At 51.2% G+C, this 14456-nt stretch overlaps 1 protein-coding gene across 6 annotated transcripts in view; it reads left to right on the top strand.

Moving 5' to 3' along the window:
* PREX1 (phosphatidylinositol-3,4,5-trisphosphate dependent Rac exchange factor 1) overlaps positions 1-14456 on the top strand; it is a 204313-nt gene that overhangs the window by 146192 nt on the left and 43665 nt on the right. For all 6 annotated transcript variants that reach the window (XM_012467409.3, XM_064382496.1, XM_064382495.1 and 3 more), the window contains 4 exons: positions 1059-1159; positions 3133-3236; positions 3478-3527; positions 7084-7159. In XM_012467409.3, the coding sequence (XP_012322832.3) occupies positions 1059-1159; positions 3133-3236; positions 3478-3527; positions 7084-7159 (331 nt within the window). The remainder of the gene's footprint in view (positions 1-1058; positions 1160-3132; positions 3237-3477; positions 3528-7083; positions 7160-14456) is intronic.

Here is a 14456-nt window from a genome sequence, read left to right as displayed (position 1 = left end):
AATGGTTCATTCCCTCATTTGTTCCATAAATGATCATTGAGCCCTGCTCTGCATCAGGCCCTCTGGTAGGTGCTGGGGATAGTGCCTTGAAGAAGACAGAGAAAACCCCCTGTTTGTGTCATTACATTCTGGTTGGAGGAGATGGTCAGTAAACACATAAAGTAACTCTGTAAACAAGACCACTTCAGACAGTGAGAAGCACAAAAAAAAGGAAGCAACACAGAGATGTGATGGATTGGTTAGGGGCAGGACCATTTTAATAAGGGAAAGATGGTAGGTGTGGCTAAGGCTTAACCAGTGAGAGGTATTGTGGGTAAGATCAGTCAGGGTGGGAGTGGGTCATGCTGGGCCTTATTGATGTCCATGTGGGCAGAGTTGGGATGTTTTTCTGAGTAGTAAGCCTGTGGGAGGGTTTTGAATATGGAAATGACATGGTTTCATCACTGTTAGCTCTCCTGACTCCCCACCATCATCTTTCTGGCCCCTCTATTATTTCTTCCTGCATGTCTGTCCATTCCTTCTGTTCATCTGTCCAGCCACAACCCTACCTAGCCATCTGTGTGATCCATCTCTCACCCTTCCCCCATCTACTCACTCTCTTCACCACCCCATTGTTCATTTCTCTATTAAGTCATCTGTCTGTTCATTCATCAACTTACCCACCTACCTATCCACCCATGTGCTGGATGTCTGTCTGGCGGGCCATCTGTCCATCCATCCATCCATCCATCCAATAATCTGTTGACGTCTAGTCACTCATCCACCAACCTGCTTGCTTGCTCACCCACCCACCCACCCACCCTTCCTTCCTTCCTTCCTTCCTTCCTTCCATCTATCCATCAAGCCTGAGGCAGACCTGGAATCTGGTCACACTCTCCTCTCTGCCATTGGTAATAAGAGAAGCCTGAAGCCTCAGTACAGCCCCAAGGGCTATGGATTCCTAAACTCCACTTCCCTATGGGAAGTTCTAGCTGTCATTTCCAGGGGGGAATGTGGCCAGGTCCCTGTGGTCCCAGCATTGGGGAATTCCTCTCAACCACATACTATGTTCCTGGCAGTGAGTTCGTTGCCTGGCTCCTAGAAATTGGTGAAATCAGCAAGACAGAAGAAGGAGTCAACTTGGGCCAAGCCCTGTTGGAGAATGGTATCATCCACCATGGTGAGTGGAGGGCTGGGCCCAGCTGGAGGGGTAGGAACAGGTCAGACCCCAACTGTGCCATGCTTCCACTAACTCAGGCGGCTCCTAGCCTTCCATGCAGCCACCTTGTTCCCTGGGCACAGTGTGGCCCGCAGGAACGTGGATGCCCTTGTAAAACTGCCTCTAGGGCTAGAAGACCCAGCACTCACCTAGGCACCAGCAAATCAGGAACACCTCATAAAGCTGGGAGCAGGGGAGTAGAATCTTTGATCTGTCCCTTCATTTGTTTAAGTTTTAGTTATTCAGCAAATATTTACTGAGTGCCTAGAATGTGGCAGGCACAGTTCATATCGCAGTGAACGGGAGGAGGACGTGCCTGTCCTCATGGGGCCAACCTTGTAGTTGGAGGGGACAGTAAGATCTTTACTTGTTTATCTTTACAAAGCAAGATAGTAAAACATGGTAGGTGTAGGGAAGGAGGGTAAACAGTATGGTGTTCTTTGGGAGGCCAAGGTGGGAGACCTGTTTGGATGAACATGTTAGCAGGAGCACAAGGTCAGGAGTTTGAGACCATCCTGGCTAACACAGTGAAATGCTGTCTGTACTAAAAATACAAAAATTAGCCAGACGTGGTGGCATGCACCTGTAGTCCCAGCTACTCAGGAGGCTGAGGCAGGAGAATCACTTGAACCCGGGAGGTGGAGGTTGCAGTGAGCTGAGATCGTGCCATTGCACTCCAGCCTGGGTGACAGAGCAAGACTCTCTGTCTCAAAAAAAAGAGTGTGGTGTTGGGGTTCATTTCTGAATAGGGGAGATGGGGAAGGCCTCACCAAGAAGGTGACATTGGAACCAGGACCTGAGCCACCAGTGAGGGGCAGACCCAGGTGGGCATCATGGTTCCAGGCAGAGGGAACAGCCAGTGCAAAGGCAGAGTCTAAGTGAGTTGTGCAGGGAATAGCAGGGAGGGAGTGTTGCTGCCTCAGAGTGAGGAGGGCGTGTGGTAGGAGACGAGATCAGAGGGCACAGGGCTGGTGGGAGAGTTGAGGAGGTGAGATCAGATCCTATAGAGAATTATAGTGTCTTTGGCTTTTACTCTGAGTGAGCTGTGAAGGTGCGGCTGAGCTCTGCAGAGAGGAAAGACCCTTTTGGATAAACATGTTAGTAGAATTCCTCTGGCTGCTCTGGGGAGACTGTTGGGACCAAGGGTGACAGCAGGAAGCCCAGCAAAGAGGCTGCTGTGTTAGTCAAGGTGGGAGGCGAAGGTGGTTCGGGCCAGTGTAGGAATGATATGATTGATATCTGAGTGAGATGATTGATATCTGAGTGAGATGATTGATATCTGAGTGAGATGATCGATGTCTGAGTGAGATGATTGATGTCTGAGTGCGATGATTGATATGAGTGACGTGATTGATATCTGAGATGATTGATTCATATCTGAGTGGAGATGATGGGTGATATGATTGATATCTTGAAGATTAGGGCCTTATAGGCATTGCTAATGGATCTGAAACGTCAAGGATGACTCGTGGGATAGAGATGGCTTCATAAATCTCAGCAGTGTGGTCTCAGGCCCCAGCACGCTTGTCCCCACACATCCATTGGTGATCTAGATACAAGGATGTACTGAGCCAGAGGGGTCCCAGTGCAGGTTGGATCAGGGCATTTCTGGGTCCCTCACCCCTGCAGATGCCCCATCCCAAGCTGCGAGTCTCAGTAGGGCCCTGCATGTAGCAGGAGGATAGGGTATCCTCGTGTGCAAAATGGGGAAGTCCTAGCACCCGCCTCTAAAGCCTGGCCAGCAGTGAAGGCTGATGCTGGTGGGCGTGGCTGGGAGGGGCTGAGGGGGCATGGCCAGCAGTAAAGGCTGATGCTGGTGGGCATGGCTGGGAACCGAGAGGCCTGTCTGCTGGAATGAAGGCTCATGCTGGTGGTCGTGGCCAGGAGGGGCCGAGGGGCCGTGCCCAGCCACACAGGTCCTCTTGTCTCTCCAGTTTCCGACAAGCACCAGTTCAAGAATGAGCAGGTGATGTATCGTTTCCGCTACGACGATGGCACCTACAAGGCCCGAAGTGAGCTGGAGGACATCATGTCCAAGGTAGGGGCCCTCCGCACCTGTGACCCTGACTCAGCCGGCCTCGTTTACCTCGACACTGAGTTCGCCACAGAGCAGGCCTGTGCTCCTTGGCCTGTTTGCCTCCGCCACTGCCTCCACCTCACCCCTGCCCCCATCACCCTGCCCTGCCCTGTTCTGGAAGCCATCTCTCCCATCAGCCTGGATTTGGAGGCTCATCAAAGATGTGACCTGATCTCAGAATTCCTCCCCTTTTTTCTTTCAGGGTGTGAGGCTTTACTGCCGTCTTCACAGCCTCTACACGCCGGTGATCAAGTAAGTTACTCTTTCCAAGCTCCATTTTTACCTCTACCTCTTCTTGGCTGTGTGGCCAGCTCTCTGAGCCCCAGTCTCCTCCTCCATTAAATGGGGCTCGCAATGGCACCTACTCTTTAGGTTAAGTGAGTTAAGTTGTGGGAAGCACTGCAGTGCAGTGATGCAGGATGTCAGTTCTGGAGCCAGACAGACTGAGCTTGAATCTGCCTCCTAGTTAGCAGCTGTGTAACCTTGGGCAGACTTACCTGACCATCTGTGCCTCAACTGTTTCCTCTGAGGAATGGGGATAATAATGGGCTCCACCTCAGGGCCTTTGTGCCTGCTGTTCCCTCTGCTCAGAATGCTTTTCCCCTGCATACCTTCATATTCGTTCCCTTACTTCCTTCAAATGCCTCCATATCACAGGAGTCTTCCCTGCCCACCTACATAAAGTGTCACCTCCCTGGTACTGTCTTCTGTATTAGTCTGTTTTCATGCTCCCAATAAAGACCTCCCCAAGACTGAGTGATTTATAAAGAAAAAGAGGTTTAATGGATTCACAGTTCCACATGGCTGGGGAGTTCTCTCAATCATGGAGGAAGGTGAAAGGCACGTCTTACATGGCAGGCAAAATGAAAATGAGAGCCAAGTGAGAGGGGTTTCCCCTTATGAAACCATCAGATCTTGTGAGACTTACTCACTCCTACGAGAATGGTATGGGGGAAACTGCCCCCATGATTCAGTTATTTCCCACTGGGTCCCTCCCACAATATGTGGGAATTATGAGAGCTACAATTCAAGATGAGGTTTGGGTGGGGACACAGTCAAACCATATCACCTCCCTTTCTTCACTTTAGTTGTTATCGTCTTCGTCTTTTTTTTTTTTTGTGACAGGGTCTCTCTCTGCTACCCAGGCTGGAGTGCAGTGGTGCAATCATGCAATCACAGCTCGCTGCAGCCTCAACCTCCCAGGCTCAGGCAGTCCTCCCACCTGAGCCTCCCAGGTAGTTGGGAATACAAGCGTGCACCACCATGCCTGGCTAAAGTTTTTTTATTTTTTATTTTGAGACAGAGCCTCACTCTATTCCCCGGGTTGGAGTGCAGTGGTGTGATCTTGGCTCATGGCAACCTCCGCCTCCCGGGTTCAAGTGATTCTCATGCCTCAGCTGCCTGAGTGGCTGGGTTTACAAGTGCCTGCTACCATACCTGGCTAATTTTTGTATTTTTAGTAGAGACTGGGTTTCGCCATGTTGGCCAGGCTGGTCTCAAACTCCTGACTTCAAGTGATCCGCCTGCCTTGGCCTCCCAAAGTGCTGAGATTACAGGTGTGAGCCACTGCCCCCAGCCATTTTTTATGTTTTGTAGAGACTGGGTCTTGCCATGTTGCCCAGGCTGGTCTTGAGCTCCTGGGCTCAAGTGACCCTCCAGCCTCAGCTTCCCCCAAAGTGCTGAGATTACAGGCCTGAGCCACCGTGCCCAGCCTAGTTTTCTTCTTAAAACTTGTCTCTGCTTGACCTCTCATATGTTGATCTGTGTACTGTCTTTCTCCCCTAGTGAACTGTAGACCTGGCAAGGGGAGGAACTCTTCTCTGCCTTGTCCCCAGACCCTGAGCTGTACCCGGAGCAGCGCTACCCAGTTGGACTTTTGCACTCATAGAAATGGTCTATATCTGCGTTGCTGATACCGTAGCTACCAGTCACGTGTGGCTTTCCAATACTTGAGACTGAGGAATGTGATTTTTGATTTGGCTTAATATTAATTGATTGAAATTTATTTTTTATTTTTTATGTTTTTGAGATGGAGACAGAGTCTCACTTAGTTGCCCAGGCTGGAGTGCAGTGGCACAAGCTTTGTTCACTGCAACCTCTGCCTCCTGGGTTCAAGTGATTCTCCTGCCTTAGCCTCCTAAGTGGCTGGGATTATAAGTGTGCACCACCACGCCTGGCTAATTTCTGTATTGTTAGTAGAGATGGGGTTTCACCAGGTTGACCAGGCTGGTCTCAAACTCCTGACCTCAAGTGATCTGCCTGCCTCAGCCTCCCAAAGTGCTGGGATTACAGGTGTTAGCCACCTTGCCTGGCCTAATTGATTGAAATTTACGTTAAAATGGGTAAGTATTGGAGAGCAGAGGCCTAGGACACTCAGTAAAGGCTTGTCAATGAATGTTGAAAGAGTATTAATTTCTTTTGCTTCTGTTTCTGTATCTGTGAAACGGACATAAGAATAGCTCACGCCTCTTGTGTTGTCATGAGGACTAAATTCATGGAAGGTGCTTTGAATGGCTCCTGGCATTGTATAATAAACACCCGTGATTGGTTACTCTCTTTATCGTACAGCTCACAGTTGTGGATGAAGGGAGAGAAGGTGACCTGATTCTTATCCCATCTGCAGATTTCTCTGTCCCCCTGACCTGATAGCTCTTATCACCTCTGGGAAGTGTAGAGAGGAAAGACCATTTCCTGGCCCCGTGGGAGGTCAGGCCCTGGGAACCACTTCTGTGGCCAGTCCATGTCAAGGCCAATAAATTCTAGTTGAGGGATTTCTGTCAGGCTTTAGGACTGAGGGGTCTGACACTGTACTCCCTCTGCCATCCTGCCTCCGCCCTCCCGGGCTCCTCTGCTGCTGCTCCCTTGCAAGCCCCAGAAGGCAGGTGGGGCTCCTCCGCCAGCTCCAAGGAAGGAAGCTGCTGGGGAGGGCAGCAGACCCCCACCATCGCACATGGGGCTTGTCAGACCCCCCAGTCCTAAAGCCTGAGAGAAATCCCCCAATTAGACTTTATCAGCAAAGACATGGACAGGCCACAGAAGCTTGTCTTTGTCAGCTTCAGAAGCTGAGAGGTTGTTGCAGTTTCGCTGCAAGGTTAGCAGTGCCCACGGGACCCAGACTCAGCCGGGATTCAGATGCTGTAATAGGCCAGGTCAGTTACCTCAGGAAGGAACCATGAGACTCACAGGCCTCTGTGCTACTCGGTCCTAGTAGACCCCACCAGCCCCTTCCGTGGGCTTCCCATGTCAGTTTGGTTTAAACACATCAGTGCCAATCACAAAACAAAAGGGAAAAAGGAAAGAATGGAAGGTCTACCCTGCCACTCTATGAGCGTCAGTGTGGCTCCTCAGCCTCGGTGCCAGTGGCATCTTAGCCAGGATAAGTGTCTGTTGGGGGCTGTCCTGGCATTGTAGGATCTTCAGCAGCATCCCCGGCCTCTACATACGGGATGCCAGCAGCACCCCTTCCCCAGCCCCTCCAGGTCATGGCAGCCAGAAATGTCTCCAGCGATCTCCCGGGCTAGAGGCAAAGTTTCCAGAGCCCTAGAGCTGCTGCTTCCTGCCTCCCACTCTGTAGCTGGAAGGAGGCCTGGTTTAAAACAGCCGTGCCATCAGTCACACAGCAAATGAAGTGTGGAGTCTGAGCTGAGACTTGGACCCCTGCCCAATGCCTAGAGAGCCTGGAGATCCTTGACTCCTGGGCACGTCCAGCAGGGAAGTCAGGACCACTGCCCCCTCCGTCCTCCCTGCCCTGCCCTGCCCTGCCCTGCCCTGCCCTGCCCTGCTCACTGTGCCCTCACCTTCTCCGCAGAGACCGTGATTACCATCTGAAGACCTACAAGTCAGTGCTTCCTGGGAGCAAGCTGGTGGACTGGCTGCTGGCTCAGGTGAGGGCCTCCTCAGGGGTGTATGACTGGTGTTCTGCTTTGTCCGTCGGTGTGGGGCTTTTGTTTTATTTAAAAAATTTCCGTTATTTTAATTGTGGCAAACTGTACAGAACGTACAATTTACCATCTTGATCATTTTTAAGTGGACAGTTGATTGGCATTCAATTCATTGATAATGTTGTGCAACCATCGCCACTGTCCATCCGTGGACCTCTTTTAATCTTCCCACACTGAAGTTCTGCTCGCATTCATCAACTCCCCACTCCGCCTCCTCCAGTCCCGATGACTACCATTCTACTTTCTGTCTCTGTGAACTTGACTACTGTGGTTACCTGCTATCAGTGGAATCGTACAGTATTTGTCCTTTTGTGCCTGGCTTATTTTACTTGGCATCCTATCCTAACGGCTCCTCCGTGCTGTAGCGTGTCGGAATCTCCTTCCTTTTTAAGGCTGAATAATATCCCATTGTTTGTACGTTAGTCCATTTGTGCTGCTGTAACAAAATACCTGAGACTGGGTAATTCATAGAGAACAGAAACTTACTTCTCACAGTTCCGGAGGCTGGGAGCTCCAGATCAGGGTGCCAGCAGGTTCAGCATCTGTCTGAGGCTGCTCTCTGCTTCTGAGATGCTGCCTTGCTGCTACGTCCTCTGGAGGAGAGGAACACTGTGTCCTCCCGTGGGGAGAGGGATGGGAGGGGCAGACTCCCTGCGTCAAACCCATTCCTAAGGGATGCCTAATGCCCTTCTGACCCAGTTGCCTCCTAATGACCATACCTCTCAATACTGTTGCATTGGGGATGACATTTCAACATGAATTTTGGAGGGGACAAAAGCATTCACACTGTAGCAGTATGGCTATACCATACTCTGTTTGTCCATTCATCTGCCAATAGACCCAGGGGTTGCTTCCACATTGGGGCTTTCAGTTTTAAAACTAGGATGGTCTTGGGGAAACTAGGACAAGTTAGTTTTATCCTGGTACCAAACTGGAGCCTCTGTTTGGAGTTTGCCAAGTTATTCCTTTCAAAAATGTCCCCAGTGGGTAGGGGCTGACCAGAAGCTTAGAGAGTGTAGGCCTCAATTTTGATGCAATATCCCAAAGATGTTTGCCCCATCCAGGTGTCACATACAGGCCTGTTGCCCGTCTCTTGTCCTTTATTGCTCAGGATCATAGATGCTTACCCTGGGCCAGGCCCTGGCAGGCATTGTGCGTTATCCTGTTGGGTCCTCTAACCTACTTGCAGATGGGGAACTGGGCCCGGAGATGCTGAGTGCTTGGTCCAAGGGCACACAGCTTCATAGTGGCAAAGCTGGGACTCACTCACTGTGCCTCGGTTCTGTGAATTTCTCAGGGAGTCCTCAAGAATGTCCATTTGTGGTGTGTAAAAAGAACACATTGTCTCCCAGATGTGTTTCTGCTCATCTTGACACCAACAGGCAGCTCTGGGCACTGAAGGAGCTTGGGAAATACAAGGCCTCAGAAAAGTCCACAGCAAAGATGAGAAGAAACTTGTGAAATCAAAATGGATAAATGTTTAAACATCTACAGGGTGCAGCTTTATGTTAGCCTCATTAATTGTTAAATTAAACATTCATAAAAACTTCATTCGAAAACAATTTGCTGACTGGATTTTCTCATGTTGCACAAATTCCCGATATGGACTGATAAATCACAGCCAATTTTTAAAGTGAATATTTTTCAGTACCAAATAACTTCAAAAGAAAGTTGAGAAACATCCTTGAAAATAAGTTTTCTAGCCCAAAGAGTATGTCAAATATGAAATATGGGTGCATTTTAATATGTTTGCTCTGATATGGGACCCTAAGTCCTGGAGGTCTTGAAATATCTGGATTTTTTTTTGAGATGGTCTTGCTCTCTTGCCAGGCTGGAGTGCAGTGGCACTCCTCATCTCTTTCACAAAAGATTTGAGGTGGCCCAAGATGACATGCAGTATAGTGATCTTGGCTCATTGCAACCTCTGCCTCTTGCATTCAAGCAATTCTCCTGCCTCAACCTCCTGAGTAGTTGGGAATAACAGCCACATGCCACCATGCCTGGCTAATTTTTTGTATTTTTTTAGTAGAGATGGGATTTCACCATGTTAACCAGGCTGGTCCTGAACTCCTGACCTTGTGATCTGCCCGCCTTGGCCTCCCAAAGTGCTGGGATTACAGGCAGGAGCCTCTGTGCCTGGCCCCAAATTATCTGGATTTGAGTTCCAATTTGCATGTCTGTGAAGCACAGAGCTGCTAACCATTGTACCGCCCTCCCCAGCCCTCCTGAGAATCATGTGGAGTCAGCCTAGAGCACATACTTTCATAGCCAGGCTATAAAAACCCTTCTTTTCCAGCTGCCATTGACTGAACGTGGGTTCAGGTCCTAGCTCTGCTACTTCCTAGCTCAGCGACCTTGAACAAGTTGCTCAACCTCTCTAGGCCTGTTTCCACACCTGTACAATGAAGCAAAAACAAATACCTCTTTCCCTTTAGACTGTTTTGAGGTTTCGATGAGATAGTTGTGTAAAGTGCTTAGAATGGTGCCTGGCACAGAGTAATTGCTCAATAAACATAACTATTACTATGATTCTTCATCTCTTTCACAAAGGATGCAAGGTGGCCCAAGATGACATGCAGTATAGAAGACTAAAGAAATTGTGGAAGGATTTGGGGGCTACCGGACCAGTAACACGGGGGGTGGGGTTGGCAATCTGCAGAGTCCCACCTTCTGAATGTGCTGCCAACAGGTGATGGGAGTTCCTATGTGGTTTACGTGCTTCAGTCAGCCCAGAAGAGCCTGAGTTTCAGGGCTCTCAGAGCCGCCCACTTCTCACTGCTGTAGACTTTTCTGAGGCCTTGTGTTTCCCAAGATCCTTGGGTGCCCAGAGCTGCCTGTTGGTGTCAAAGCATAGGGAAGGCATTGGTCCATGGGTTGAATCCCAGGCCTGGATCAGCGCGGTCGGCTCGTGGAGACAGCAGGATGCTGGCGGGTGTGAGAGGTATTTGGAGATGGAGGGACGGGCTGCACTGCCATGGGAGTGGCTGGAAATCAAGGATAAGCCCTGGGATTTGGATGCAATAGGCAGATGGAAATACCATTTGTGGAGACGGGAGAAGGGCAAGAGTGTGTGGGGAAAATGACTTTATCCGTGGGCACGGGAGATGCCATGGGGCTTCCCAGTGGGCAGGCGGGGGAGAGGGTGGGCTTTACACACACCCGGGACTCAGGCAGCCCCCACTGCAGAATCCGCTCCTTCTCAGCTTTTGGGTGGCATTTGAGACTGGTTAGAAGAGAGTGTAGGGAAATTAGACAAGAGAGGTCATTAGCTAACCTTTTTTTTAAAAAAAATTATTTTTGAGCACCTGCCATGTATCAGGAGTTGTTTTTGGTTCTGGAGACACAGCAGGGAACGAGATAGACGGAAGCTCCTGTTCTCCCAGATCTTACATTCTGGTGTGGATAGGAGAGACACTTACTAAATAAGAAGAGTAAGTGAAGTGTGTCACAGGTCTGTTGGTGCTAGGTGCAGTGTGGTGGAGGGACGGTGTGGGAGTGGGGACCGGGGGTCTCCCCCTCACATGGGTTGGGTGGTACAGTTTACACGGATGTCAGGGATGGCCCTACTGGGCAGGGATATTTGAGCAGGGCTAAGGGAGGTGGGGAGTGAGCCTGGGCCACATCTGGGGAGCAGCAGCTCAGAGGCTCTGAGGCAGGTGAGCCGGGTGTATTTGGGGAGCAGAGAGGTGGCCAGGGCGGCTGGATGGAGTGAGTGAGGGGAGAGGAGTGATGAAGCCATGTGGGTAGACCATGCCAGGCTGTGTCTGCCCCTGGAAGGGCCCGGGCCCCTGCAGGGCTCTGAGCACAGGAGCGGTGGGAGTGGCTTCAGTTGATAGACCCCCGGCTCTGTGTGGAGGCTGGCAGCAGGGAGGGCAGGAGGAGGCAACGCTAGAATTCCAGGCAGGGTAGGGTGCTGCCTGAGCACAGGGTGGTAGGGGTGGCGGGAGAAGTGGTCCGATTCTGGATGTTTTGAAGGCGGACCTAACACCGGTTGCTCATGGATGAGTGGGGCGTTGGAGGTGAGAGACAGAAAGGAGTGGAGGAGGACTCCAAAGCCTGTGGCTCAAGCTGCTGTTGACTGAGCTGGGAGGCTGTGAAAGAGGCAGGTGAGCAGGAGGCTCAGGCCTTCACCCTGAGGCACTCCAGCTTAGACAGAGGAGGAGGAACCAGCAAAAGCCACTGCCAGTGTTGGTGGCTGGTGCTGGGCATGGGGGGAGCGCTTTCTCATGGTCAGTGCTGGCTGAGGAGTTGTGGGCTTGGCCACAGGGCCCTTGGATCAGTGTCACTCTGTCCTGAGCCCCCACCCAGGACCCACATCTTGTTGCAAGTGGAGGCAGGGGGGATGTGGCACAAAGACTGTAACCCACCATGCAACGTGTCCGTCCACTGCAGCAGCCTATCTGTGGTTTGGGCTGGCATGGGGACACAGGCTGGGTAACTGAGCCGTCGCAGGAGGATGACTTCCAGGAGATGGTTGGAAAGGCAGCTGGCCTTCGGCTTGGGTCAGGGAAAGGGGAGGAGGGTGCGTGTGCCTGTGTGGGTCTCTCTGTGCGGGAGAGGTCTGTGACAAGGATGTGACCTTGAGGTGTGGTTACAGCCAGTCTTGATTTCAGGAGTCGCCCCTACCTTGTATCATAGCAGGAAAGTGGGAGGAACACATAATTGTGTAGGATAGGAGGGTGTTTTTGCTTTGGACACATCTTCATTTCTAACTCTAGGTTATTCTACCCCTTAAAATAAAATGTCGATTGAATCCCTGCTGAATCAGTTCCACATGCGTTTGGCTGCACATAACGGGAAACCTGACTTATTAATAAGATAGTCTTCTCTCACATAATTCATTGTCTGGAGTTTGTGGTCCTAGAGCTCAACAGTGCTGTCTGTTGGCCAGGCATCTTCTGCCTTTCTGTTCTGCTATCATCGTATCTTCTCTCTAGTTACCTCACAGTCACAATGTGGCAGCCATGGCTCCAGACATCACATCTGCACAGAACTATGGCCAAAGGTTGTCCTGTTGGAGAACACTTTTTCATCTGTGTATTAGGGAGGAAACTTCCCACAGTCCTCCCTTCCCCTGCGTGGTCTTTTCCTTAGGTCTCATTGGCCTGATGAGTCTGACATATGCCCCTAAACCAGCCCCTTGGGAGAGAACCGGGATTGCTGATAGTGGCTTAGAATTCCTTGGGATTCATTTCTTGTGACTTCGGGAGGGGGCTTGCTAGGTACTACTCAGGCAACCAGCGTTCTTTAAACTCTGAGGATGAGGGGCATTGGCCCTTGGAGAGATAACTTGCACTCTCTATCAGCCCTTGGTGCATTATCTCATTTAATCCTCAGAACAACTTGAGACAAATGTAGTTGTTCCCATTTTACTGATAAGGAAACTGAGGCTTGGGTTATGTAACTCGCCCCAGGGCACACAGCTGTCGGGATCCTCTGTGTGTGTGTGTGTGTGTGGGGCAGGGGTTGTCCTGATGCCTTCGTAGTCAGTAACAGTCATAATAGATCTGTATTAATGATCGCTGATTGAGTCTGAGCAGAGACCACCCGTCAGGGGTGTCAGAGGCCTAGGAGAATCAAGGGCAAATCTGAGAATGAAAGAAAAACATGGATGAGGAAAGGAAGCTCAGAGAGGCTAAGGGATTGCCCAAGGTCATGGCCAGGGCAGAGCGGGGCTTTGAACTGGGGGATCTGGAGTTCGCTGTCTTCACCTGTCTACTTGGTGGTTTCTGGGTCTATGTCACTTGGACTCCAGGACACTCCAGGCTGCGACTGTCATGTGGAGGGCAGGGGGTCAGCAGGCTGAGCAGGAGAGAGCAGAGGCCAGGCCAAGGACCCGGGTGTGGGACGGGCACAGATCTGCAAGCTCCCATGCTGGCTCTGCAGAAATGTGCCCGGAATGTCCACCACATGGACTCCCAGGCAGATGGCAGGTACTGATGGCAGCAGGGTTCTCAGCAGGGACAGGGGCAGAGAGGGGTTGGGGTCGGGGAGGTGGGGGTCAGGCTGGCAGCTTAAGGTACTGGGAGAAGAGATGCAGGAGAAACTGGAACAGGAAACTTGGCTGCAATCCTTGGTAGCTAACCTCCCCTCTCAGCCTCAGTCCCCCTCTCTGTGGCATGGTGGCGGGGTGTCCAGCTCTGAGTGGCCTCCATTGTTACTGTGTAAGCTTGAGCAACTGCCAAGTCTGTCTGTGCCTCTGTTTCCTCCTCTGTCGAGTGGGGTTAATAAGAGCGATTGTCTCCAGGTCGACTGTACAGTATGAGTAAAATCCCGCAGCCCCTCGTACATGGTAGGTTGGTGAGAGGCATCCTTGGGCATCTTGATGGGGTTTCGGAATTCACGGGTAGAGAGGCCGTCTGGGGTCCTGTATAAATCACATATCTCCCCCTATGACTCCGTCTCTCCGCCCCGCTTTGCCTCCTCCATCTGCATTCTTCGGTGATTCTTTCCAGTGTAAAACTAAGCAGGAACAGCTGATATTTATCAAATGCTCCCTGTGTGCCAGGCTTTGGGCCGAGGGTCTTGCACAGAATGTCTCATTCAGTCCTCATGAGAACTCGGTGGGGTGGGGACACGATGCTCTTCCCACCACTTTAGAGAGACAGAGACCGAGACTTAGGGAGGGGAGTTCAGTATCAGTTTCCAAACTAGGTCCTCTCTTGTCCCTTCTTTCTGTCCCTCCTGTCCTCTCCCGTCACATCCCTTTTCTTCCCTTCCTTCCACTTTCTGCACCCCACCAAGGCTAGACATTGAGTTTTGATGTGGGATGATGAGGTGAGCACGGCAGGCAGCGTCCCTGTCTGCACGGAGCTTACACTCGTTGGGTAACAGACCTTAAGCAAAATGTATACATGGGTGAGTTAATTTCAGACTGGGACAGGGTGGCACAGACACCTTGCAGGGTGTTATACTGAATGCGTGTGACCGGTGAGAGGATGGGTGGAGGAAGGTTTGGGGGCTACTTTTGGGTAGTTAAGGATGGTACTCTCTGAGGAAGTAGCATGGCCCTGAGAGCTGCGAAGCCGGGGAGGGCATTCCAGGTGTGCAGGAAAGGGTGGGTGCAGGTGCCCTGAGGTGTGTGGAGGGCGCCTGGGGCAGGTGGGGGGTTCAAGGCAGGAAAGCATTGAGGAGAGGTTGCAGGAGTTTCGTGTGTGGTGGCTTCTTCTGGGAGGGGAGAAATTACATCCTTCCGAGAGGGCTGGAGGGAGGTGGGCTTCCTGTACAGGTGGCACATTGG

This window comes from Aotus nancymaae, unplaced genomic scaffold (assembly GCF_030222135.1).
Source record: "Aotus nancymaae isolate 86718 unplaced genomic scaffold, 86718_ANA_hifiasm-v0.15.2.pri h1tg000029l, whole genome shotgun sequence".
NCBI lineage: Eukaryota > Metazoa > Chordata > Mammalia > Primates > Aotidae > Aotus > Aotus nancymaae.
This window is presented reverse-complemented; position numbering and strand designations above follow the sequence as displayed.